The following is a 24480-nucleotide window of genomic DNA, read 5'->3' on the forward strand; positions in this document are numbered from 1 at the left end:
CTTCCAGAGGTCCTGAGTTCAATTCCCAGCAACCACATGGTGGCTCACAACCATCTGTAAAGAGATCTGATGCCCTTGTCTGTACCTTGTGTGTATCTGAAGACAGTTACAGTGGACTTATATATAATAAATGAATAAATCTTAAAAAAAAAGAAAGAAAGTAATGTTTATCTGGAAAGCACTTAGAAATTACTGGAATATTTAAAGGAAAAAATAAAAAATTATTTTGGCTTGCCACTGTGGCACACACCTTTAGACCCAGCACTTATGAAGCAGAAACAGGCAGTTCCCAGTGAGTTTGAGGCCAGCCTGGGCTACATAATAAGACTCTTGTCTCAAACAAAAACAAAAACAAACAGAAAACCCTAGTAGTAATATTGAGTAATATTGTTCCCCTTTCTCCTACGCATACATGCATACACATCATCCACAAAAAAAATTTAATATTGTAAAGGTTGGTGTTTGCATTTCCATTTAACATGGAATAACATTTCCTCCTCGCGCCATTAGTTTTTGTAAACCGATTTTTAATCACTAGTGCTCCTTCACATGAGTGAGCCACAGTTTATCTAAGCTTCTATGATTGCTTCTCTAGTTTCCAGCTTTTTCCAATGATAAATAAGCAAGGGAACATTTTGCGTAAATATTTAGCCTCATTATTTCCTGAAGACAGACAGGAGGAAATGCCGGGCAAATGCAATGCGTTTTGTGAGGCTGTCTGATAGGTGCTGTCACATTGTTTACCAAAATGGTTCTACCTGGCCAGCACCCTTACCAAGGCTGTCAGCGGTGCCAGCCTAGTTACATTTCGAAAACACAGACGCTCGCACAGGTAGTTGGGTCCAGCGGACTGCAGGGGTGGAGACTCGTGGGGACGCCGGCTAGGAGACCCTGGAGGCGAACCCAGTGGGACTCAACCGACTGGAGGGTCGCGGCTGGGGAAGAAGGGCGGGCGCCGGCGCCACCACTTCGCGGAGGGAGGAGGGAGGCGGTCGGTCGGCGGACCCGGCCTCCCCGGCTCTCGGCTCAGCTCCGCACCGGCGCGCGAGGTTGGCCTAGGCGAGAGCCTCCGCCCCTTTAACAGGGACCCTCCCCTTTAAGGCGGGCGCACGCGCGCACCCGGCCCCGCCCTTCGGGGGCGCGCGCGGCGGTGGCCTCACCGGCTCCCGGGAGCTCACGTGCCGGCGCGGAGCGAAGGAGCCGGGCACGCGCGAGCGGGCGGGAGGAGGGAGGGAGGGAGGGAGGGAGGGAGGCGCCGGGGGCGCGCGCGCGCGCTGGGCGCTGCTGGGCTGCGGCGGCGGTTACTATGGCGGAGTCGGCCGGAGCCTCCTCCTTCTTCCCCCTTGTTGTCCTCCTGCTCGCCGGCAGTGGCGGGTCCGGGCCCCGGGGGATCCAGGGTGAGTCCGGGGCGGGGGGGTGGGCAGCGCGGGATGCAGAGGGCCAGGCGAGGCCTCGCGCTCGCCGTGGGGCTCGGGCGCGCCCCCTCCCCAGCCGCGCAACATGGCCGGGCGGGGGGCGCGGAGGGCTGGGGTGGCCGTGGGTCAGCCTTGGGGACCCGCGCGCTCTAACAGGCGGAGCCCGACCGGGGCGCCTAGGGGGGTCGCGCCTCCTGCACCCTCCGCTCGCTCCGCTCCCAGCCCAGGCTTCCTCGAGATGTGGAGGTCCCTGGCTCCTCCTGCCCTTCAGCACGTCCGTGCGAGGGGGGTTATTCCCTGCCAGCAGATGCTCCTGGGGGCGCCTTTTCTCCCGCCAAGATTGTGGGGTTCGGCGATGGGGGCTTGTTTCTCTGATGTGTTCTGATGCCGAGAGCTTATGTGTATACCCTAGGCTAGGAGGGTAGGGGTCTCTAACCTTCCCTTCAGCTTGAGGTGCCTCTACCCCCCCCTCCCCTGCCACCCTGATGATCTAGCCACCGGAGTCACATTCCCCCCTTCCTTCGCTCAGTCCCTTGGGTTCTGCAGGGCACCCCCCCCTCCCACCCACCTCGGAATTCCATGCCTAGAGACGATGTTTGGAGGATATGGGGCGAGCAGGCCCCAAAACCTTTTTGAAGATTGGCCTCAGAACCGCTCCAACCCTGTGAAACCTAGTTCCCCAACTGTTAATCTGAATCTAGGTGTATTTGTATTTGCTTTCCTCCCCACCTCCCCCACCCCGCCCCAGGAGGCCCATTCAGTTAATCACCCTGAGGATGCTTTCCAGGTGAAATCCTGGAACACGCCTCCAACCCCCCCACCCCCCACCCCAATTATTTAAAGACCCCACGATCGGACCGTCTCCTTGGCCCTTGGTCAGTACTTTTGCCTTGGCACACAGTCCCTCCTCCCAGCACCCACCCTCCACACACACCCCTTACCTTCCAACCCTAAGGGCCTTGGGCTGGCCAGGCCCACCCCCACCTTTCCCACTACAGAGGTGGTGGAGACGTTTCTGTGGGACACTACATTGGCTGTGTTGTTTATGAGGCTTTTGAGGCCGGGAGGAGCGCATGAAACCCTAAAATATTTGGTTTGGTAGTATTCTCAAATGTGCTCTGGCTTCGGGGTTGCGGAGGAAGGTTATATCTGGCAGTAGCATCGGAGTGGTTATTGACCCGCAGATGGATATGGCGAGACAATTAGGACTGTATTTGCTGCTCCCATTGTACAAAGCCTGCTTTGGCTTCTCAGCCGCCCCCAACCTTCCAGCAGTGGAAGTTCAAGTGTGCGTGTGTGTCTGTGTCTGTCTGTCTGTCTGTCAGTCTGTGGCTCCTACACACACACACACACACACACACACACACACACACACACACACACGATGCTCAGGTAGGTCTTGGTTTAGTAAAGCAGACCCCTCCGTAGAAGACACCATGATACTTTGGAGTCTCAAAAACAAGTTATTATCCTCTGCTTTGATGTGTTCTCCCACAGTGGTGGAGCTTGTGTGGCGGCAGCGGGGTCTTTGTTCACTGGCTAGTGCTTCTGTTAGGCAACTGTGCCGGTCCCCCCACCCCACCCCACCCCCCCCCGAGTTGCCGCTCTGTCACAGGTAACTGAGCGTCGGAGGCTTGGTAACCCCGGAAGGCTGACGAACAACCTTACATTCGTGGGGAGAGAATGATTTTCAGACTGGGAATGTTCCCCTGGGGCTTACGGGCCATGTTTTGGGATCTGTGACAGTGCCGTTTCCCTAGTAGGGTGGTAAAAATAAGGACATTCCGTCTTCAGGTTTGTCGGGTTCTGTGTATAAATAAATCTTGAGTCCCTCCAGTGAAATTCATATCCTGCCTCTTAACATCTCCCAGATTCTGAAACAGTCAGTTCCCTACTGATTTGGTGTTATCTGTCTGCGGGCTTCTCTTGTTGCCAACATAGTTAAGAATGCTTAATTGGTAATCCAACTAGTTCTGAACGTGGTAGAATTTGGCTTGTTGTTGTTCTTGTATCCTCCCTGAAGTGGATGTTTGTTGGGGTGACAGTGGGTGGGCACAACGGGGAGTTGGTTCTTTTTTTGGTAAATGGGAAATTTGGTTGTGTCCAGCAAACATTCTCAAAGGCCTTCAAACTTCTTGGCCAGACACTGCAGTTTTTTCTGGGATACATCTAGTTGCCAATAGTGCGTGCTACAGAGACCACTGTTGCAAAAGGCTTAAAGTAAAACGTCACTTCTGGGAAAGTAGAGGCCGGGATAACAAGAAGTTGATTTTTTTCCCCTCCCCTGCGTTTCCTCTACAGAGTTTGTCTGTGGGCTGGAGAAGTGACAGACCAAGGCAGTTCTCAGGGCTGGCGTGCGGACACCATGTGAGGGCAGCAAGAGATAGGTGTCTACCAACTGATCAAAACTGGCCTTAGTAAAAAGCCAGCAGCAGGGGTTGGGGATTTAGCTCAATGGTAGAGTGCTTGCCTAGCAAGCGCAAGGCCCTGGGTTCGGTCCCCAGCTCCAAAAAAAAAAAAAAGGAAAAACCAGCAGCAAGGAGGATGGCTTTCACCCTGTAAACAGTGTCCACTGGGTAGATGATATGTTTTAAGACCAGTCTTAGGAATTTTCACTAGTATTGTGAAATGTAAAATTAAGTTAGTAGCAGGAGAACATGACATTCGTGTTTTAAAGACAACAGCAGCAAGAGAGGCACCAGAGCTTCTGATAGGAACGTTTTGCACTTCTGTGAACAGCCCAGAGATGTAACCCCAGTCGGAGCCTTTAGCTTCTGACTGGGCATGGACTTGAAGTGCGGGGGAGAGGACTCCTGTGGAGGGGCGGGGAGCCTCTGATTAGTTTGTTCAAACAGCTCCTGGAGCAGATGTGATAAACCACATGGAAATGGCTACTCTGGTTAAAGGTTAGAGCCAGACAGAGGGAGGAGGCCTCTGCTCAGGGAACTTTGTTTTATACAGGTTGTCCTTGAGCAAGTAACTTAACCTGTTACTGCCTCGACTTTCCCTCTGGAAAAGAGAAAACACCATGTCGTTCTGATTGGGACATTTGTGAGGCTGCTGTACTGATAGGCAGTTGGCACGGAGGTATTTTTAGACACGGTTTCTGAGTTCACTGAATAAGCAATGCTGGGTTACTTTTTATCTTATGGGGCAGAACAACATAGTTTGATTGATAGACACACCACATGTCGGCGTGGCTCATTTCTGATTTTGCTTTTTGGTAGCCAGGGTTCCGGTTTCCTCAGGTTAATTCTTGCCCTTGGCTGGCTCTTTCCTCCCGGACCAGCAGCGTACCTGATCTCATGGAAGGCAGGCAGGCTTCAGGGAGTGACCTGCTTAGGCTTTATTGGTTGGTAATGTTATGCAACTCTGGGTGTGTTTATGGTACTATGTAAATGTTACATAAGAACATGGAAGCCAAGAGGTAGAGGTGGCCAGAGCGTGGCTGTGAACACAGGGAGGTTAGACCGGAGACCCCGTCCAGAAAGCCCTTGGGAGTCCGCAGGCGGGGGGAAGAAGCTGCACCCACTGTATTTGCCTCTAGAATCCCTTTCGGGTGATTGTGCCGTTCAGGGGACTACGGTGTTATAAATAGGCTTATTCTCCACCGGTGAGCTAATTGCAACCTTGCTACCATGTAAGAATCCGTAAAGAGGAGCCGGGAGAGGAGGGACACGTTGCTTCCAGTGTGTCCTATTGAGGCTGCGTGTTGCATGTGGGACCCTGAGTTGAGCTGCATGCAGTCTGTTCTCATGAGTACAGGGTGCCGTGCAGAAATGGAATTCTCAGCTCGGGGCACTTTAGACTCAACTTATTTATTTTTTGAAAGTTAAATTAGGATACTGGTATGGCTGTTGTGTTTTAGTTTTGAAATCTTTGTTGCTGAAGTTCAGCTTGGGACAGCAGTCAACCCTAAGTCTGGGGTCCTCCCTCTTTGTACTGGGTTCTTATGTTGCTGTTATGCGCTGTTATAAAATGGCATCATATCATTTTCCTCTGTATTTACAAGGAGATCCTCCTCCTGCTCCTCAAGCTCACAGTGCTGGTCGAGCCGCAGGCACTCTCAGCCCTCGGTCCCACCTAGACTAAGGCATTCGCAGCCTTCGAGTATCTTCTCTTGGGCCAGTCTAACTGGCGTCTCCCTCAGCTCACCCCACGGTGAGCTGGGTTTGAATACCTGCCCTCTGTTTCTGCTCATCTCAGTGTTTCTGCCCTGTGTGTGGCTTACCCTGGACTCCAGAGACACCATCTCCACTTTTGTCTGCTGCGTTCCTGTTGGCTTCCATCAGGTTAAGTGGGGCAGACAGCACTGGTGGTCCTGCAGAGCAGCCTCCTTCCCCTGCTGTAGAGACACCAGAGTTTGATTTAGTGATGAAGTTTCCACCCCAGCAGATCCTGCCCATGCTGCAGGTCTGAGATCAGGCCGTGTGGCCATGTTTTCTCATTCCCTTCTCTTCTATCAGACTCAGATCCTTTGGGCTTAACATAATGGGGGTAACAAGTGTCACATGGCCTCTAATGTCTACATAGTTACATATAGGAGATGTCTTTATTCATTCAGTTGGGTATGTGCCTAGAACAGCTTCTGGCATGAGGACATAACACCGAAGAAGAAGAACAAAAGTTCCCAAACCCTGCTGTTGTGGAACTTAAAATCACAGTGGCTTAAACTAAGCATAAGTATACACAGTTCCCAGCTGAGGCTCCGAGGAGGTGGGCTAGTGTGTGTCCAGAACCGCCATCCGTCCTCTGCTTTAGCTTGTTCCCAGTAGAACCTCGGAGATAGACACTGCTGACCCGTAGGAACTATTGCTCCTCTAGGAAGCACAGGGCTAGGTCTGCAAGCCTCTGACCAGAGCTTTCATCTGATGATCAATAGATACCCTGTTTCTGTGCAAGACTCCAATCAGAGGTTTCATCAGATGATCAATAGATACCCTGTCTCTGTATGAAGACGCCATTTAATACCTATTGTTGGTTCACACCACGAAACTCAAGCACAAACAGTACTGTAACTCCTGTCTGAATCAAGCTTACCAAACACACCGCTCTCCCCACGGCACAGCACTGTCTTCTTGTGCTTGGGAACTCCAGACTCCACTTCAGCACTGTGCCTGGAGACCGTTTTACATAGCAAAATCATCAACAGAAAGTATGGCACCGACCGGCACTGACTGGCACTGACCGGCAAGAGGACATGCGCTACGGTATGAGAGCCCACATGGGAAAGCGGCATCACCGCGGGCCACCTCCAGTGGGAGCGTGCGGATTGAGCTGCCTGGGTCTTCCTGTTGGGCCCTGTCTTCGAATGGCCAGAAAGGCTTGCAAGGCGAGCGTTGTGTTTTGGGGTTCAGATGACTTTTAGCAAGCAGGCAAGCTCATTTGCGTGCAATCTGAGTAGTGGAGATCTATTTTAGAAGTTAAATGTCCTAGAGATGTATTACATATATAGAATTTTAAGGATTCCGTGTGTGTGTGTGTGTGTGTGTGTGTGTGTGTGTGTGTGTGGTGTGTACATGTATGAGCAGGCAAACTTGCTCATGCCTTTGTGGAAGCCAAGGATTGATGTCAAGCGTTTTCCCCAGTCATTGTCTACCATACTTTTGGAGACAGAGTCTGATGGGTAGACTAGGTAGCCAGCAAGCCCACGGGACCTGGCTGTTGCCCCCACCACATCTTTCCCAGTCCGTGGGTTACAGATGTGTGCCTCCACAGCTGTCTTGTGTGCGGGTGCTGGGGTCTGACCTCCGTTTCTCATGTTCACACAGGGAGCAGTTGGACTATCTCCCTAGTCCGTTAGGGCCCCGGTGCCACTGCATCTGAACATTATGTTGGTCTTTGGCAATGCTGGGCACGGAACCCCAGAACTGCAATGCACACACTTAGGAGTCCCTAAGACAACACATACACGTGTTGGGTAGGTTTTGGTGATCCACAGATGCCTTAGCACACAGTTCGTGAGCACTTTCCATACACTGGGCATTAGCATGGCTACTAGGGATATAACTGCCTTTCTCCAGAATGCCCGCCTTCTGCCAAAAGAGATGTGTGACAGACAGCGTATAAGAGGCTTGTGCTTCCAGTAGCCACCCTCTGTTTCCCATGCAGAGCCCTGGGACCGGACGCCTACCCGCCTGTACCCATTACATGGTCTAACAGGGTGCAGTTGGCCCTGCATCCGCCTAGGGATCTGACAGACCGGCCTCAGTTGGTTGAGGCTTAGGTGAGTGGTTTGGTATAATCAAACTTGTCCTTTAAAGCCTAGTCCCAGTCCGTTACAGAAAGGAAGTCAGAGATGCTCCAGCTGGCTTGGAAGCAAGTGAGCGTCCATCCCAACAGGCACGTGGCAGACAGGAGGAGCTGAGAGTGGTCCTCATCTGACAGGAGGAGTAAGACGGTGCTTGGGTCCTGGTAGTTGCCAGGCAGTGGATTTTGCAAACAGCCATTAAACTTAGAAGGGGCCTCACCTTAGAGGAGTAGCCGACCTTAGCTGGCTCCAGTCTTGCTGTGCGGACTTAAGACCTGTAGAAACTGAGTAAAGAGTAAAGTGCATGCGTGTGCGGCGATCAGATGGCAGTGGGCAGGCACTCAGCACCCCGCCGCTAGGTCTTACATGCGAAAGTCCTTTTAGCGACGTGGTGGCCTGGACTTGTACTCCTTGTAGCCAGGAGGCTGATGCTGGAGGATCATCTTGAGTTCAAGGTTGGAAGTTACATGGAGGAAACAGGAATTGTGTACTTTACAGATTAGTTTGGGTTGAATTGAGCTGAGGAGTTTCTAAGAATTTGTGGAGGAGCCCCTTTGTCCCAGATCCTCGGGCATTGATTTTCGTGGTGTGTGTGTTTGTGTGTTGCATGTAACACTCAGAGACATAAGACTAAATCAGTCGGTTGTTTCTGAGGCCCAGGCCTGAGGTGAGGGATATCCTTGGCCTTCAGCAGTTTACAGGCAAACTGACTTGGCTTCTGCCTGTTGGAATTCCAGTGGAACTGCAGGAGCTCAAACCTCCTCATTCACGGGTGATGGTGGCAGTAAAAGCCACCAATAAAAGTATAATCTACTGAAGTGCAGCGTCCTCAGCACTGTGCCTTGGCCTTTGAGACCTCCTTGATTCTCAGCCTCAGCACTGAGGGCGTAGGGAGCTTAGCCGTGGCCAGCGCCTGGGGCTCTAAGTGCTGGGATCTGCTGGGATCTGCTGGCCTTGTAACCCTGTAGTCCCCTCAGTCTCCTTCCCCTGCAGGGTTTTACTGTAGATGTGCATCCTCTCTGTCCCCTGTCCTGCGCCCACTGCTTCCCTGTATTTCCAGGGTCAGCTCTAGGCCCCTGAGTTTGCATGGTCAGTCTTATGTGGTCCTGCTCTTGGGCTTCCTGCTGCCCTTGTCTGGCCTTTCAGTGTGGGCCTAGGGCTCCTTGTGTTTTCCATGGCCCCATGCCTTCCCTGTTCTTTCTGGTAAGCTTCCTCTCTCCTCTCCTCCTCACTGGATACAGTGTCCCGGGGGATTTCACACTTCTGTGTTTCCCCTTTACGTTGCTTAATCAGTTCTTCCTGCCTTCGGACAAATCCTTCAGCTGGGCATAGAACTGTGTGTATTTTGAGTGCTTAATACATTTGTTTAATTGAATTCATTTTTCCATCTTCTTGGCAAAATCATAGGCAAATAATTCCAATTCTGTCTTACTGTGAAAAACATATATATATATGTATATGTATATGTATATGTATATGTATATGTATATGTATATATAAATGCATGGGTGTTTTGACTGCATGTATGTATGTATACGTACTGCACGTGTGTTAGAGACCAGAAGAGGTCATTGATCCCCTGGAACGGAAGTAACAGATGGTTGTGAGCTGCCATGTGGGTGCTGGGAAGCAAATGCAGGTCCTCCTGTGCTGAGCAGCCAGGGCCCCTCTGCCGAGCCGTCTCTCCAGCCCTATGCTATGTTTTGTTTTGTTCTTTAAAATCCCGGTCATTCAGCAATGCTATGGATTATTTGAGTGACTTAGACATAATCTCTCTTTGGTTTCTGTGTGAGCTACTACACATCCATTTTACTGCAGCCAAATGAGCTGTCTCAGCTCTGTAAGTCTCTGTCGTGGCTGATCTGTTTGTTTGTTTCTCCTTCATTACTTGAGTTTCCGGAGATGGTCATCCCTGCCGCTTCTCTCCCACACAAGTGTGAGGGTCACTGTTGTCTGCTGACAGTGTAGTACCTGGTTAGGAAGAGAAAGAAGACTGTGATAGACTCCCCTGCAATAGTGAACCAGAAGTGTGTCTACGTACATGCAGCCAGAACAAGCAAACAGCCAGTTCTGTGTTTGTTATAAACTAAGTTAAAGAGAGTAAACGGAATTCCTGAAGGTTTCAGTATGAAAGCTGAGCCTGTGTGTTAGGCCTCCCAGCTTTCGCACACTCCTTCCAGGTGATGCCTGCTTAGCTGTCCTGGGCTCTCTCCTGGACGGGGTGGGGATGTAGGGGAGTGAGGGGGGTTGTGGGGGAGTGAGGTGGGGGTGTAGGGGAGTGAGGGGGGCCTCCTGTGATGTTGAGGTATTTACTATCAGTCATAAATTGCAGTGACAGCTCCTTAGCATAAACATCAAACATCTCTTCTGAGTGAGAACAAAGCTTTCATTCTCTACACCTCAGGCTTAAAGTTGAACTTGTTTAAACAGCTCTCTGGGGTTGGGTTTGTCTCCAAGTTGATCTCTTGGAAAGGCAGTGCACAGAATGGTGCAGTGTGGAGCTGCTTTCCAGACACCTCTCTCGGGTGCAAGCTCCATTCCAAGATCTTTTCCAGGCTTTGGAGTTAAATGCCAAGTTTATCAAACGTCTATTGTTAAGGTGGTGGGTTTGCCCACACACAGAAACTCCCTTTATTGCACCAGTTGCTCCCTGCCTGCTGCCCCACCACCCCATATGCTTCTCCACCGTGGTTTTCTGGATACCACAGTGCGCTGGGGCTGACTGTATTGTGTCTGAGCACTCAGAACTTTGTGTCTTGTTTTAAAATTCAATTTCGATGATCATGAAGATGAAATGGAACTTGGGAGAGGGCAGCTAGTGGCATGTAATTGCTTCACTGGTGCAGGTTTTTTCTACTTAGCATAGTTGGAACTTTGGGACAGTATTAGTTCCCAGTTACTGCCTTCCCACCTGTTTATCCCCTGAGCTAACCAAACATCTGTTTGCCACGGTTCAGAGTCAGCTCTGTTTTCATTGTCTAATTCAGATCTCTCTTTTTAAAGTTTTAAATGTATTTTTTTTTTGTGAGGGATTAGCACACATTCCAAGGAGTGTGTGGGTAGAGCTGTCTGTATCTACGTGCGGTCGTGCCTTTCCCATGTGGGTCCGAGGAATTGAACCGTGGTCATCATGGATGGCTGGAAGTGCTTTTGAGTCAGCTGCATCATCTCACTGCCCCAACTCAAGATTCCATGAGCATTGGACAGTTGTGTAGATACTGCCTTGTTTTAACATGGATACAGCCCGGCACGGCCTAAAAGTGTATGCTACTCAGAGTTAGGCATTTGGAAGTTCAAGGCTAGCCTGGACATGTGAGAGAACAGGTTAGAAGAATAGTGCCTGTTCTCAATCCCTGTGCTCAGGCAGCACTCAGGCAGGTTCTGAGTGTCGGGCCACCTGGTCTAGAGAGCAAGTTCTGAACCAGACAGGGAGACCCGGTTCAGTGTGGGCTGGAGAGATGGCTCAGTGGTTAAGACTTGTTGTTCTTGTGGAGTGGGGTTCAATTCCCACATGACGGAGCACAACCATCTGTCACTCCAGCTGTAAGGGATCTGATGCTCTCTTGACTCCATGGCCACCAAGCACAATTGTAGCGTGTGCGCGCACGTACGCACGCACGCACATGTACACACGCACGCATGCATGCACGCATGCACGCACGCACATGTACACACGCACATGCATGCACACGCACGCACGCACATGTGCACACGCACGTGCGCACGCACGCACATGTACACACGCACGCACACGCACGCACGCAAATGTACACTCGCACATGCATGCGCACATAGGTGAAACACTAATAAAATTAATAAGTGTGATATAAGTAATAACATTACAATCCAGAAGTGCATGTGACTTAACTGGGCGGAGACTTGTGTTGGTCCAGCTCAGTGTTTCTGTGTTTACCAGACCCTGTGCCAGGTAGAGAACAGAGGAAAGGTGACAGGACCCGAGTTGCCCTCCTTGTAACAGTCAGAGACTGCTGGGACTCAGGACACGGCGGAAGGCCTGGAAAAGCACCGCCTTCAGGTTTTTTCTTGTACATTAGTTTAGTCTTTGCATTTGAAGATTACATTACACAGTTTGAGTTGGGTATGTGAATTTTGGGGGTATGGTAGTTTTAAAACAAATACATATGGCAGGATTTACCTATTGTAACCATTGGAAGATGTACACTGTGACATTTAAGCCTTCTGCAAAAGTCAGTCACAGCTGTGGAATTCTCAAAAGTTGTTTAGCACTCAGATAGAAAACCTTTAATAAGAAAATTCATTAACCAGCCTCTCTCCTCAGCAGCACCTCCAACCACAAATCCATGTTCGGAGGTGTCATCTAGATGGGATCGCATGGCATGGTTCCTTTTTCTATAGTGTTTTCAGGATTCATCCATGTTGTGGCATGTGCAGTTATTTCCTTCCTACGGCTAAGTAATGATTCCATTGAATATGCTGCCTTGATCGGCATTTGGGAATTTTGTGAATTTCAGTTCTTTTCAGTATCAGGCTAGGAGCACACTTGCCGGGTTGTGGCGTAGGACTAACTCCATGGTGACTCTGTTTCTCTTACCAGGGAACGAGCACACGTTTTCTATGGTGCTATAATAACACTTGAGTTTTGATGACTTTGTGTGGGGGTAGGAAGAGTGTGTATGTGGAGTCAGTGTCCCCTAGTGCTGTGAGGGTCCCAGGAGGCAACAGGGCTAGGCCTGGTGTAAGCACCTTCCGCTGAGCCTGGGCTGTCTAATTGTTTTCTGTTTGTGAGGTGATCTTGCCCATGTAGCCCAGACTGACGTGGAATTCCATCCTCTGTTCCAGACTCCTCCTGAGTCCTGGGATACAAGGAGAGTTAATTTTTTTAGCCCACCCTGAGTTGATTTGGTGAAGAGACTTTTCCTGTAGAATATTTTCTAAGCACAACTGTTAAGAAGTATTTGATCAGAGATGTATGACTTTGTTTTGGTCTCTCAATTTCTTTGATCTATATGTCTGTCCTTCTGGGCGTTTGAGAAGTATGACTTTGTAGAGTAGAAAGTTTGAAGTTGGGAAATGTGAGTTCTCCAACTTGGTTCTTTGACTTCTACTTCCATGGTTGTCTTGGCTCGTCAGCATCCCTTATAAATGCTATGTGAATTTTATCATCAGCCTTCATGGGTGAGGGGCATTGCCACTTTGATGTGATTGACAGTGATGGCACCATGTGTGCTCATATGTGGTTTGTAATACAGGATGATTGGGACTGGAGAGATGGCTTGGAAGTTAATAGTATGCACTGCTCCTGCAGAGGTCCTGATTCTGGTTCCTAGCACCCACTTCAGGCCGCTCACAACTGCCTGTAACTCCAGCTCCAGGAGATCTGATACCCTCTGTTGGGCTCTGAGAGCACGTGCACTCATGTGCACATACCAGCACACAGATACAAGTACACATAATTAAAAATAGAGTAAATACTTTAAAAAATATGGGATAGACAGACATGGTGGCTCGCACCTTTAATCCCAGTGCTCAGGAGGCAGAAGCAGGTGAATTCTCTGTGACTTTGAGGCCAGCCTGGTCTACGAGTGAGTTGAAGGATAGCCTGAACTACATAATGAGACCCTATCCCAATAAATAAATATGTACACTGTGATGTACTTCATATATTTTATGTAGAATATGTTGGTGAACAAATTAGGTTCCCTTTTTTGTATATTACTGAATTTATTTTGAAACTTACAACATCTAAGAAACCCTGGGGAAGTGTACCTCCAGTCCTTGGGAAGTGAGGAAGTGTACCTCCAGTCCTTGGGAAGTGAGGAAGTGTACCTCCAGTCCTTGGGAAGTGAGGAAGTGTACCTCCAGTCCTTAGGAAGTGAGGAAGTGTACCTCCAGTCCTTGGGAAGTGAGGAAGTGTACCTCCAGTCCTTGGGAAGTGAGGAAGTGTACCTCCAGTCCTTGGGAAGTGAGGAAGTGTACCTCCAGTCCTTGGGAAGTGAGGAAGTGTACCTCCAGTCCTTGGGAAGTGAGGAAGTGTACCTCCAGTCCTTGGGAAGTGAGGAAGTGTACCTCCAGTCCTTAGGAAGTGAGGAAGTGTACCTCCAGTCCTTAGGAAGTGAGGAAGTGTACCTCCAGTCCTTAGGAAGTGAGGAAGTGTACCTCCAGTCCTTGGGAAGTGAGGAAGTGTACCTCCAGTCCTTGGGAAGTGAGGAAGTGTACCTCCAGTCGTTAGGAAGTGAGAAAGTGTACCTCCAGTCCTTGGGAAGTGAGGAAGTGTACCTCCAGTCCTTGGGAAGTGAGGAAGTGTACCTCCAGTCGTTAGGAAGTGAGAAAGTGTACCTCCAGTCCTTGGGAAGTGAGGAAGTGTACCTCCAGTCCTTGGGAAGTGAGGAAGTGTACCTCCTGTCGTTAGGAAGTGAGAAAGTGTACCTCCAGTCCTTGGGAAGTGAGGAAGTGTACCTCCAGTCCTTGGGAAGTGAGGAAGTGTACCTCCAGTCCTTAGGAAGTGAGGAAGTGTACCTCCAGTCCTTGGGAAGTGAGGAAGTGTACCTCCAGTCCTTGGGAAGTGAGGAAGTGTACCTCCAGTCCTTAGGAAGTGAGGAAGTGTACCTCCAGTCCTTAGGAAGTGAGGAAGTGTACCTCCAGTCCTTAGGAAGTGAAGAAGTGTACCTCCAGTCCTTAGGAAGTGAGGAAGTGTACCTCCAGTCCTTAGGAAGTGAAGAAGTGTACCTCCAGTCCTTAGGAAGTGAGGAAGTGTACCTCCAGTCCTTAGGAAGTGAGGAAGTGTACCTCCAGTCCTTGGGAAGTGAGGAAGTGTACCTCCAGTCCTTGGGAAGTGAGGAAGTGTACCTCCAGTCCTTGGGAAGTGAGGAAGTGTACCTCCAGTCCTTAGGAAGTGAGGAAGTGTACCTCCAGTCGTTAGGAAGTGAAGAAGTGTACCTCCAGTCCTTGGGAAGTGAGGAAGTGTACCTCCAGTCCTTGGGAAGTGAGGAAGTGTACCTCCAGTCCTTGGGAAGTGAGGAAGTGTACCTCCAGTCCTTGGGAAGTGAGGAAGTGTACCTCCAGTCTTTAGGAAGTGAGGAAGTGTACCTCCAGTCCTTGGGAAGTGAGGAAGTGTACCTCCAGTCTTTAGGAAGTAAGGAAGTGTACTTCCAGTCCTTAGGAAGTAACTGGAGAACTTACTGAGCTCCCGGGTTCAGCAGCTTTCAGTGGTGCTTGCTTTTCTCCATTACTGCTCTGTGTCTGGTGTTGTGGCTGCTGTTCTGGGAGGCACCACCATTCATCTACATGAAAATTTTAAAGGAGGAAATGGGGATTGTGCAGAGCAAAAAGTAAAACAACCCAGTCAAGGAAAAATACACTGGGACTAGTGGCATGGCCTTGCAAACCTTAGGCCCTGAATTCAGTCCCAAGTGGAAGAAAACTGAAAGTTACCCTCTGCCATACACACTCACATAATCACATGCACCACACATACACACATCATATACAAACACGTCACTCACACACATCATATATACACATCACACACACCACAATACATCACATAAAACACGTCATTCACACATATCATATACACACATCACATACCATTCACACGCACATATCTTACCCACATCACACACACATCAAATGCTTGTATACACACACACACACACACACACACACACACACACACACACACAAATACAAATAAAATTTTCTAAAGATAAAGTGCATTAAAAGACCAAACCTAGCCAAATGTTTACAGTAATAGCGTTAGTAATTTTTAGAGACTGGACGTCCTAGTGGGTAGTTCTCCAGTGTGCCTGACTAGAACTGAGAAGCTAGTGGCAAGTGGTGGCCTTGATGAGCAGCACAGGGTGGGACAGCTCACAGTATGGTGATGTCAGACTGCAAACCTGTGGGGAAGGTGGTCTGCATTGAGGCACAGCAGGAAAAATGACCTGGTGGAGCCCGGACAGCCGGACACAAGACCACTCACAAGATCTTGTCCTTATATGGACTCACCAGACTTGGAAGGATGTGATGCCGACCTCCTGGCCAGTATAATTCGGCTGGGCAAGCCACAGGATTAGACAAGACATGAATGATTGCAGACCATAATTATCAGAGCAGAAGCAAAGGAGGAACCTATTTGTAGGGATGGGCAGGATAGCTCCTGCCACTGAGCTGACTCCCTGAGTTTGATCCTGAGATCCACATGGGGAGGAAGAAGTCTGATGCCCTAAGGCTGTCCTCTCTCTTCCACATGTGCAGTGTAGCACAAATGTGCGCGCACGCTCGCACGAGCAGATGTTTGAAGAACCGTTCTTCAGCCTTAGGACTGCGAAGGACATGCATTGAATCCGGTCTTTAGTTGTGGATGGAATCTAGTGAGCTCACGGTGTGAGAGGTCTTTGCCAGACTGTGCCTGGTGGGCTGGAGGAGGACAGTGCTGAGGACACAGTGCTTGCAGTAGGGCCTGCCACAGGAAATGTCTAGAAATTATGTGTGTTGTAATTTGAACTGACACCAAGCATGGCGGAACATACCTGGAGTCCAGCAGTCACGAGGCTGAGGCAGAAGGAGTTGGAGGCTGGCCTAGGCTACATTGCAAGATCCTGTCTTGAGGAGCCGAAGACGGGGGCTGGAGAGCCGGCTCGGGTGTTAAGAGCACTTGCCATTCCTGCAGAGGACCAGGGTTCAGTTCCCAGCCTCCACATTGTGGCTCACAACCATCTACAGGTCCAGGTTCAGAAGAAGATCTGACACCTTCCGGCTTCTACAAGCACCAGGCACAACATGGTACATCCACATCCACACAGGCAAACACCTGTACAATAATAGACATAATAATCTTAAAGAACGGTCACACGTGAAGCCACCCACCTTCCTAGCACTCAGTAGACAGAGGCAGGAGGACCAGGAATTTAAGGCCAGTCTGGGTGGTGGAAGATCCTATCTCAGAGACAGAAAGGGGCAAAAAAGGGACAAAATTGAATTGGATACGAATCAGACATTCAGATCTGAGTTTATGGTGTGCATGCTAAATAGACACCACTAGGAGTCAGCAAAACCCTGAACAAGGGAAACTCCAGGATCAACAACCTGGCTCCCTCAGCAGGTGATTTCCTGAGAGTAGTAACATGGGTCTGATGAGTTTGAAGAGCTTTTGACCAAATGCACTGAAACTGGTTTTTGGTTCAGATTTGAACAAGCCAGGTCTTAGGCATCTTTGAGGATAACAGTGCTGACCTGACGCTGATGGGTGCTGGGAGGGTCCACATGGTCAGTTAACTTGAGGAAGTGAGAAAGCCCAGCAGTAACTTGTAGCTATAACTTGTAGATGATTCTCAGAACTTTGTCTGCCCCTGCCCTGCTCTTAGAATCCAGGCACAGACAGCAGATACTCGCTGGGCCATCCACTCACACTCCAGAGTATCTGGGACAGGGGTCTTTCCTCTGTCTTGAAGGACGTCAGCACTGCAGTGATAAATGGTCACTTAATTTATTTTGTGTCAGGGGAGGTTGTGCCACAGTGTTTAGAGGACAACTTTCTGGAGTCAGTCCTCTCCTGAGACGAGGTTCCAGGGATCGAACTTGGGTATCAGGCTTGGCAGCAGTCATACTTACTTAGCTAGCCTTCTCAGCAGCCCAGTGGCCACTTTTTGAGTCAAGATTTCCTGTGAGTTTACTCCCATTCTACTCTAGAGACACTGGTGAGTGAAACACAGTCTGGTTTGGTTGTTTGTTTGGTTCTTGTTGTTTTTAAACAGTACTTCACCCAGAACCCTGTCAGTGACCCAGTCCCCCTGTGTGTCAGTGACTCAGTTCCCCTGTGTGTCAGTGACCCAGTCCCTCTGTCAGTGACCTGGAGGCTCCAGAACCCCTGGCTGTTGTGCTGGGCTGCACAGTGAAGGTTAAGCCACTAAGAAGAGGTGATGGGGGCTTCTTAAAGACCCAACAGCCTAATGATTTGGAGGTTCTTAAGGAGGTAAAAATGTCTGAATAAAGGGAGTGAGGAGACAGAATACGAGCTGTCAAAGACCAAGGTCTGCACTGGTGGCTGTGTGGAAACCTGACTTTAGAGGCTGAAATGGGACGATCCATGTTCTAGGCTGACTTGTGTCATATGAGGTCTGTCTCACAACAACAAGAGGGAATTTTTGCTGCATTTGCAGACCTGCCTCTTAAAAATAGGGATGGGCAGCTACCTACATAGGTGTTCATGGCACAGCCAGCCAGTCGCTCAGAGGGCGGAAGGAAGACTGGAGGGAAGCTACGGGAATACTGGGTAAGGTCTTTTGGTCAGAGATTTAGAGTGGATGTGACCTGCTGGGGGTGAGAGTGATGGTGGCTTAACTGAGGGTGTTTCCAGTGGGTCCTGGGCAGTATCGGGGAATACCATGGGTGCTTTAGGACAGCTGGGCTTGTAAGGTCCAGATGCTGTCTCCTGCTCATTCACTGTTTGTGAGCCCCTTACCTTGTCTAAGGCCTTGTTCCCCTCTGTTGGCCTCAGCTCTGAGCTGTGTGGGGACCGCGTAAGAGGACGAAGATCACAGAATAGTGGAGTCAGCTTGTGCTGTGCACGCTGATGTTGTCAGTTGAGCGTCACAGCGTCCGAGAGAGTCAACCTCTTGTCTTTGTGTTAACCCTAGTGAGCTTACCTAAATGGCTCAATAGTGAAACTCTTACCTAACCTGAGGCCCCCTTGGTTTCTGAAAATATTAGCCTGTCAGGAAAGTGCATCCACCAGTACAACCCTGAGCGGTGCCCACAACAAACACCAGAAAGCTGTAGGGAGGTTGGGTGAGGGCCAGGGAAGAAGCAGCGGGCTCTGCTGCTGTAGGCTGCTGCTGCTGCTGTTCACACAGTGTGTAATGGGGTTAGAAACTGCAGTGTGGGGGCTGCACAAACCCCTGCACGCACTAGTCCTAGTAGACTGGCCATTGAGAGTAGAAGAGGCAGGTTCAGTGTCTCCCTGGGACAGTGCTCCAGACACAGCTTATGAAATGCGTTGTCCCCACGGAGTGATGTCTGAATAAAGGATCATAGTCGCTCTAGCTTTGAAACCATCAAGCTTGTGTTCATAGCCACCTCTTGGACAGAACAGGCTGCTGTGAATGTGCTCCTAACTTTCTGAGGTTGTGGATATCCCCTGGCAGTGTCTTGTGACACTGAGTCTGTCTATGTCTCTGTAGTGGTTCATGGGACTTCCCAGCTGAGCACAGCCTTGAGCCTCTGTATCCTCTAGAAGCCATGCAGTGTAACACAGCAGCTAGAGTCAGCCCAGGATGGGACTTGGCTTTTCTCAAACAACCTTTCTTCTGAATCAGATTTGCATTTACAGACCACCACAGACCACCTACAATCAGACAGACTTTGAACCATGCTGCAGTCCCACCACAGACCACCTACAGTCAGACAGACTTTGAACCGTGCTGCAGTCCCACCACAGACCACCTACAGTCAGACAGACTTTGAACCATGCTGCAGTCCCACCACAGACCACCTACAGTCAGACAGACTTTGAACCATGCTGCAGTCCCACCACAGATCACCTACAATCAGACAGACTTTGAACCGTGCTGCAGTCCCACCACAGACCACCTACAGTCAGACAGACTTTGAACCATGCTGCAGTCCCACCACAGACCACCTAACAGTCAGACAGACTTTGAACCATGCTGCAGTCCCACCACAGACCACCTACAGTCAGACAGACTTTGAACCATGCTGCAGTCCCACCACAGACCACCTACAGTCAGACAGACTTTGAACCATGCTGCAGTCCCACCACAGACCACCTACAATCGGACAGACTTTGAACCGTGCTGCAGTCCCACCACAGACCACCTAACAGTCAGACAGACTTTGAACCATGCTGCAGTCCCACCACAGATCACTTACAGTCAGACAGACTTTGAACCGTGCTGCAGTCCCACCACAGACCACCTACAGTCAGACAGACTTTGAACCGTGCTGCAGTCCCACCACAGACCACCTACAGTCAGACAGACTTTGAACCGTGCTGCCGTCCTGTTGAGGTGGCCTGGTCTTCAGCTCAGTTCTGACTAGTTGGAATCATTAGTAACAGTCTGTGCTGAAGTGCTGGGGACCAGGCCCAGGGCCTTGCATGTGTTAGACAGGCCTCTCAGCCGCTGACTTGCTCACCCAGAGTGAGCTGTTGCCTCTGTGGTGGTCACTGCTCATACACCATGCTTGCTGGTAGAGTGGGAGTGTTTTAGGTAGCCATGTTGTTGTACACACATGTGCAGGTGACCCTGTAGCTATACACACATGGGCAGACTTTTGACCTGATGAGTCATGGTGAAACATTACAAGAGGCTGCTGTCATAGCCTGGATTTAGCTTTTCAGAATTAAATTTAGGATGTGAATTTATAGTAAGTTCAGCATATGCTTATAATTTTATTATTGCTGCTTCTGTTTCAGTGATGTATTAGCAGATGAGAGGTGAAGCACATGTCTTTAAAGAACACAGCAGAGCAGACTGAGGCGAGAGTGCTCTGGACGCAGACCGCAGGGAGGAGAGCTTGTAGCTAGAGAAAGCGTGATGTCATCTCCTCCACTTCCTTCTTCCGGTGAAGGAGGAGGAAAATGAGGTGCAGAGACAGTCGATGACTTCCTGAAGCCACGCAGTCACATAGCCATGCAGCCACACAGCAAGTTCGCAGTTTCCTCTGAGACTATGACTTACCTCTTCCTAGTCAGTGTTGAGACATTTCCCTTGTTGTTTTTTTTCTTTCAATTTTTACATTAAGAAGGAGGTTCATATTTATTGAGTACATTCTTTTGTAAGCCCCTTTAAAGTATATTACTATATGTAATATTTATATGTTGTGTGAATCAGTTAACAGTCCTTCCTCACAGCTTCAGCCCAAAAGAGACTGTCACAGTTAGGGTGACTGCGTGCTCTAGTCAGGTGGCCAGTATTGGAACTAGCACTTGAGGTTCAGGTCTCTGACCTGTTGCTCCATGATACCCACTGCCACTGCTGCTGAAGTAGATTCAGACCTTGGCAGGGTGTGGGTACGGTGATGGTTATCTTACACCGTGTCTGCTTGGACTTGCCGCTCACTCGTCTGTAAAAGGCAAAGGTATACACAGTGGGTGGAGTGAGCCTTGCTCAGGGCAGCCACAGCACTTAGCAGGCAGGCGCTTGGCTGATTCCCCTCTTGTCTCTGTAAGATAAACAGTGTTTGCTGGTTGGATGGTTGAGGCCTCGATAGGCTCGGGGCCTTGCTCCCTCCGTATCACAAACCCACATGGCCCACTTCCCAGCGTATCCCGGCCCTCCCAGCCCAGATTTCGACACTTCTCTTCTTTCCTGCCTTACACCAGGACTGTTTAAGTACTTCCCAAAAATAATGAGCCGTGTGTGGGTGTGTTCATTCTCCAGAATGAATCACTGTGAACGAGGCCAGCACCACCGAAAGGGGAATAGCTATCAGGAACCAGAGACTCACTCCTGTCTCCTCTGCCCCACTAATTGATGGACTCTGAGGTGACTGCTTTTGAAAGGGCGGTTGTGGGTTTGGCTGTGTCTCACTCGGCTTAGAATAGTCATCTCTTGAAGTTGTTAATTTTCTCTTTCTTGCTTCCCAAAATAGACCAAGTGCTGTTCTCTTTGCTGGACGTCACAACACGGGTGCTGAGAGGTGCTCCCTGTGGGGAACCCTAAGGGACACAAAAGGGAGTTGAAAAGACGCCTTCTGGGATTAGCAGGACTCCAGAAGAAGAAAAGGGGGTCTTGCCAAGTTTTCTGAGGCTTGAATAAATTTTAAGTTCTTAGGAGGAGTAAGACAGAGCCTGGCTTATTGGCCCAGGCCTGTGATCCCAGCACTGTGGCGACTAGGGGTTTGAGAGCTCAAGGCCAGCTGGTTTCTTAGTGAAACCCTGTCTCAAACACACAAACTAATAGAGAAAACAGAACAAGAGAGAAGTTTCAACCACAAGTTTGGGAGGAAGATTTGAGGCTTTCTGGTCTTGAAGGAAGGTAGAGCTGAGATCCAGGGGAAGCTGACTGTGAAGCCTCCTTTGATGATCTGCTCTGCTCTCATCCCGTCCTTCAGATGCTCTCTCTGTCTGTGAGAAGTGGTACAGCCCAAGCTGCTTATTGCAGGCGGCTGCATGTTTGGGAATTCATCTCAAGAAGATAGAGATCTCATTCGACGCTGTAAAGAACACAGCAGGCCCTGCCTGCATGGAAAGGCTTTCACCTACCTGCTTGTCTCACAGTGCAGCCACTGCCACCTCCCCGCCTTATACCTCCCTCGTGTCCTTGTGTCCCTGTGTCCTCGAGTGGGAACAGCAAAGGGTTACCTCATTTATAGACGTTCTGAGGATTTGCAAAGCTGAGAGGTGACCCTGAGAGGTGACCCTGAGAGGTGACCCTGAGAGAGGAGATGAAGAGATGAGGACAGGCTCTTCTAGCCTAGGCTTCTGTGTGGATCGGCCCCAAGCCTTCTTGTTCCAGAGGCTTAGTGTGCAGGTCCTCCCACCGAGTGCCACTGAGGCCTGCACCCTCCCCTCTGTCCCCTGGTGGGCGAGTGCCTCATTCAGCACTGCAAGTGCCAGCTTCAGTGTTGTAGGCAAAGCCGCATTCCTGCCCGTCCCAGGAGGTCAGGGCTGGGTTAGGCTTGGGGGAGACAGTGGAGGAGCACCAACCATCTGCTGTTCTTGTCAGTCAGATAAATAAAGGATCGCAGAGTCCAGGGCTGCCGAGCTGCTGAGGCGCCAGATTCATCCATGGTGATTTCCTGTTGGTGGAGCACACTTGGGTGTGAGGCAAATCCAGCGAAGCCATCGCACCAGTGGGGACTGTGTGTTCTGCGTAGATGAAAAGTGGGTGTGCGCCTGTGTAGTGCACAAGTGAGTGCACGGATGTATGCCAGGGGCTGCTCAGGAACCTCTCAGGATGACTTAAATGTGTTAAACACTTTGTGTGCGTGACTTCACTTTACCCTCACAGTGACTATGTGAAGCAAGCATCCGGGTTCTTGGAGAGCATCCTCCTTGGTGCTTGTGAGGGCACCAAACATGGACCAAAGTGGGGGTGATGAGGGGGGCTCCGGGGGAGCTTGTCACGGGAAGTGACGACTGGGCAGAATCTTGAAGGATTTAGGCAGGAAAAGGAATGTCAGTGAAAGGACATAGGAGACCAAGCCTCCCTCATCCTGGAATCAGATGCCTGTGTCCAAAGAGAGGGAGGAGACTGGTTTCAAGGAATCTTGGGTAGTTCTGTATGGGATGGGTAGTTCTGAGGGGAAGGCTCTGTCCACCCAACAGGACCTGTTTGGAGGGAGTACATAGTTCATTTGTCCTTTATTGGCATAGACTGGGACACTTGGGAATGATGGGGCCTCCAGAGCTTCTCTGTGAACTGAGCAAGTGCAGCGGTACCCGGCCAAGGCTGTCTCTCTGCCCCCGTCTCTATAAAAGCTGCTTATCTGGGGGATGTGAAGCATCCCATGGGGTCATTCCGCCTCTGGAAAAGGACCTGGAGGGAGACATCGCACCACAGTTGATATCTGCCCCTCTGTGTCCTTTAGCTCTGCTGTGTGCATGCACCAGCTGCCTACAGACCAACTACACCTGCGAAACAGATGGGGCCTGCATGGTCTCCATCTTTAACCTGGATGGCATGGAGCACCACGTACGCACCTGCATCCCCAAGGTGGAGCTTGTGCCTGCTGGGAAGCCCTTCTACTGCCTGAGTTCAGAGGACCTGCGCAACACGCACTGCTGCTATATTGACTTCTGCAACAAGATTGACCTGAGGGTGCCCAGTGGTGAGTGAGCGGGTCCCCTGTGTCCTCCTCACCTGGAGGCGGGGCTTCTGCCTTTCCATTCTTGTCTGCTCTTTGCAGCCCTTGACTCAGGAGTAGCTAACAGTGGTTTAGTTGCTCTCTGAGGGGATGGCAAAGGATGAACCTCCTCTCTAGGCAGGCGTATTGCTCAGAAGGTGAGGAGAACAGAGCTCCCAGGTACTTGTGGGGTAGAGGCCATCAGCAGCCGAGCTATCTGCTCTGGACACAGGATGAACGGCATGACGAAGAGTGAAATTAGAAGGGAGGTGGTCACAGTGGAGCAGTGTTAAACACTGCCTCGGACAGGCCCCATTTGTCAGGTCTTTCTGGGGAAAGACTGAGCAGACCCTGGAGAGATCAGGCCAGGCTTGCTCCTCTGTGAGCTTCCAGAATAGGTTTGGTTCCACTGTTGGAGGGATGCATCACCGAGAGAAAGCTAGTGTTAGAGAGAATCAAGACACAGGCTAGCCCAGGGAGATCAGAGGAAACCCACAAGTGAGGATCATTCAATCATGGGTGGTCCAGTTTCAGGGATGAATTGGGCCCAGCCATCTCCTGTTTTCACTGTTTGTTCCTCACCTTACTCATTTTCTCAGGACACCTCAAGGAGCCTGAGCACCCCTCCATGTGGGGCCCTGTGGAGCTGGTCGGCATCATTGCCGGTCCTGTCTTCCTCCTCTTCCTCATCATCATCATCGTCTTCCTGGTCATCAACTATCATCAGCGTGTCTACCACAACCGCCAAAGACTGGACATGGAGGACCCCTCATGTGAGATGTGTCTCTCCAAAGACAAGACGCTCCAGGATCTCGTCTACGATCTCTCCACTTCAGGATCGGGCTCAGGTACCCAGGCTCTCCTGGCACTGTGTGTGTTGGCCCTCAGAACCGGTTCTCAGCAGGAGACCGTGTTCGTGAGGAAGGAAGGGACCTGCTGTGTTGAATCATTTGGTTTCATAATTCTCGTCACGTCATCTGGAGTCTGACATGTAATAAGATACGATAATGGCCTCACCGGAAGCCC

At 50.3% G+C, this 24480-nt stretch overlaps 1 protein-coding gene across 4 annotated transcripts in view; it reads left to right on the forward strand.

The window, feature by feature from the left end:
- The first annotated feature begins 1279 nt into the window (after nt 1-1279).
- Acvr1b (activin A receptor type 1B) overlaps nt 1280-24480 on the forward strand; it is a 43403-nt gene continuing 20202 nt past the window's right edge. Inside the window, exons 1-5 of one of the 4 annotated variants that reach the window (XM_039078578.2) lie at nt 20096-20250; nt 21048-21152; nt 21259-22519; nt 23200-23439; nt 24054-24302. In XM_039078578.2, the coding sequence (XP_038934506.1) occupies nt 23265-23439; nt 24054-24302 (424 nt within the window). In that variant the 5' untranslated portion in view covers nt 20096-20250; nt 21048-21152; nt 21259-22519; nt 23200-23264. 4 annotated transcript variants of the gene reach the window in all.

The sequence above is a fragment of the Rattus norvegicus genome, chromosome 7 (genome assembly GCF_036323735.1).
Source record: "Rattus norvegicus strain BN/NHsdMcwi chromosome 7, GRCr8, whole genome shotgun sequence".
NCBI classification, from domain to species: domain Eukaryota; kingdom Metazoa; phylum Chordata; class Mammalia; order Rodentia; family Muridae; genus Rattus; species Rattus norvegicus.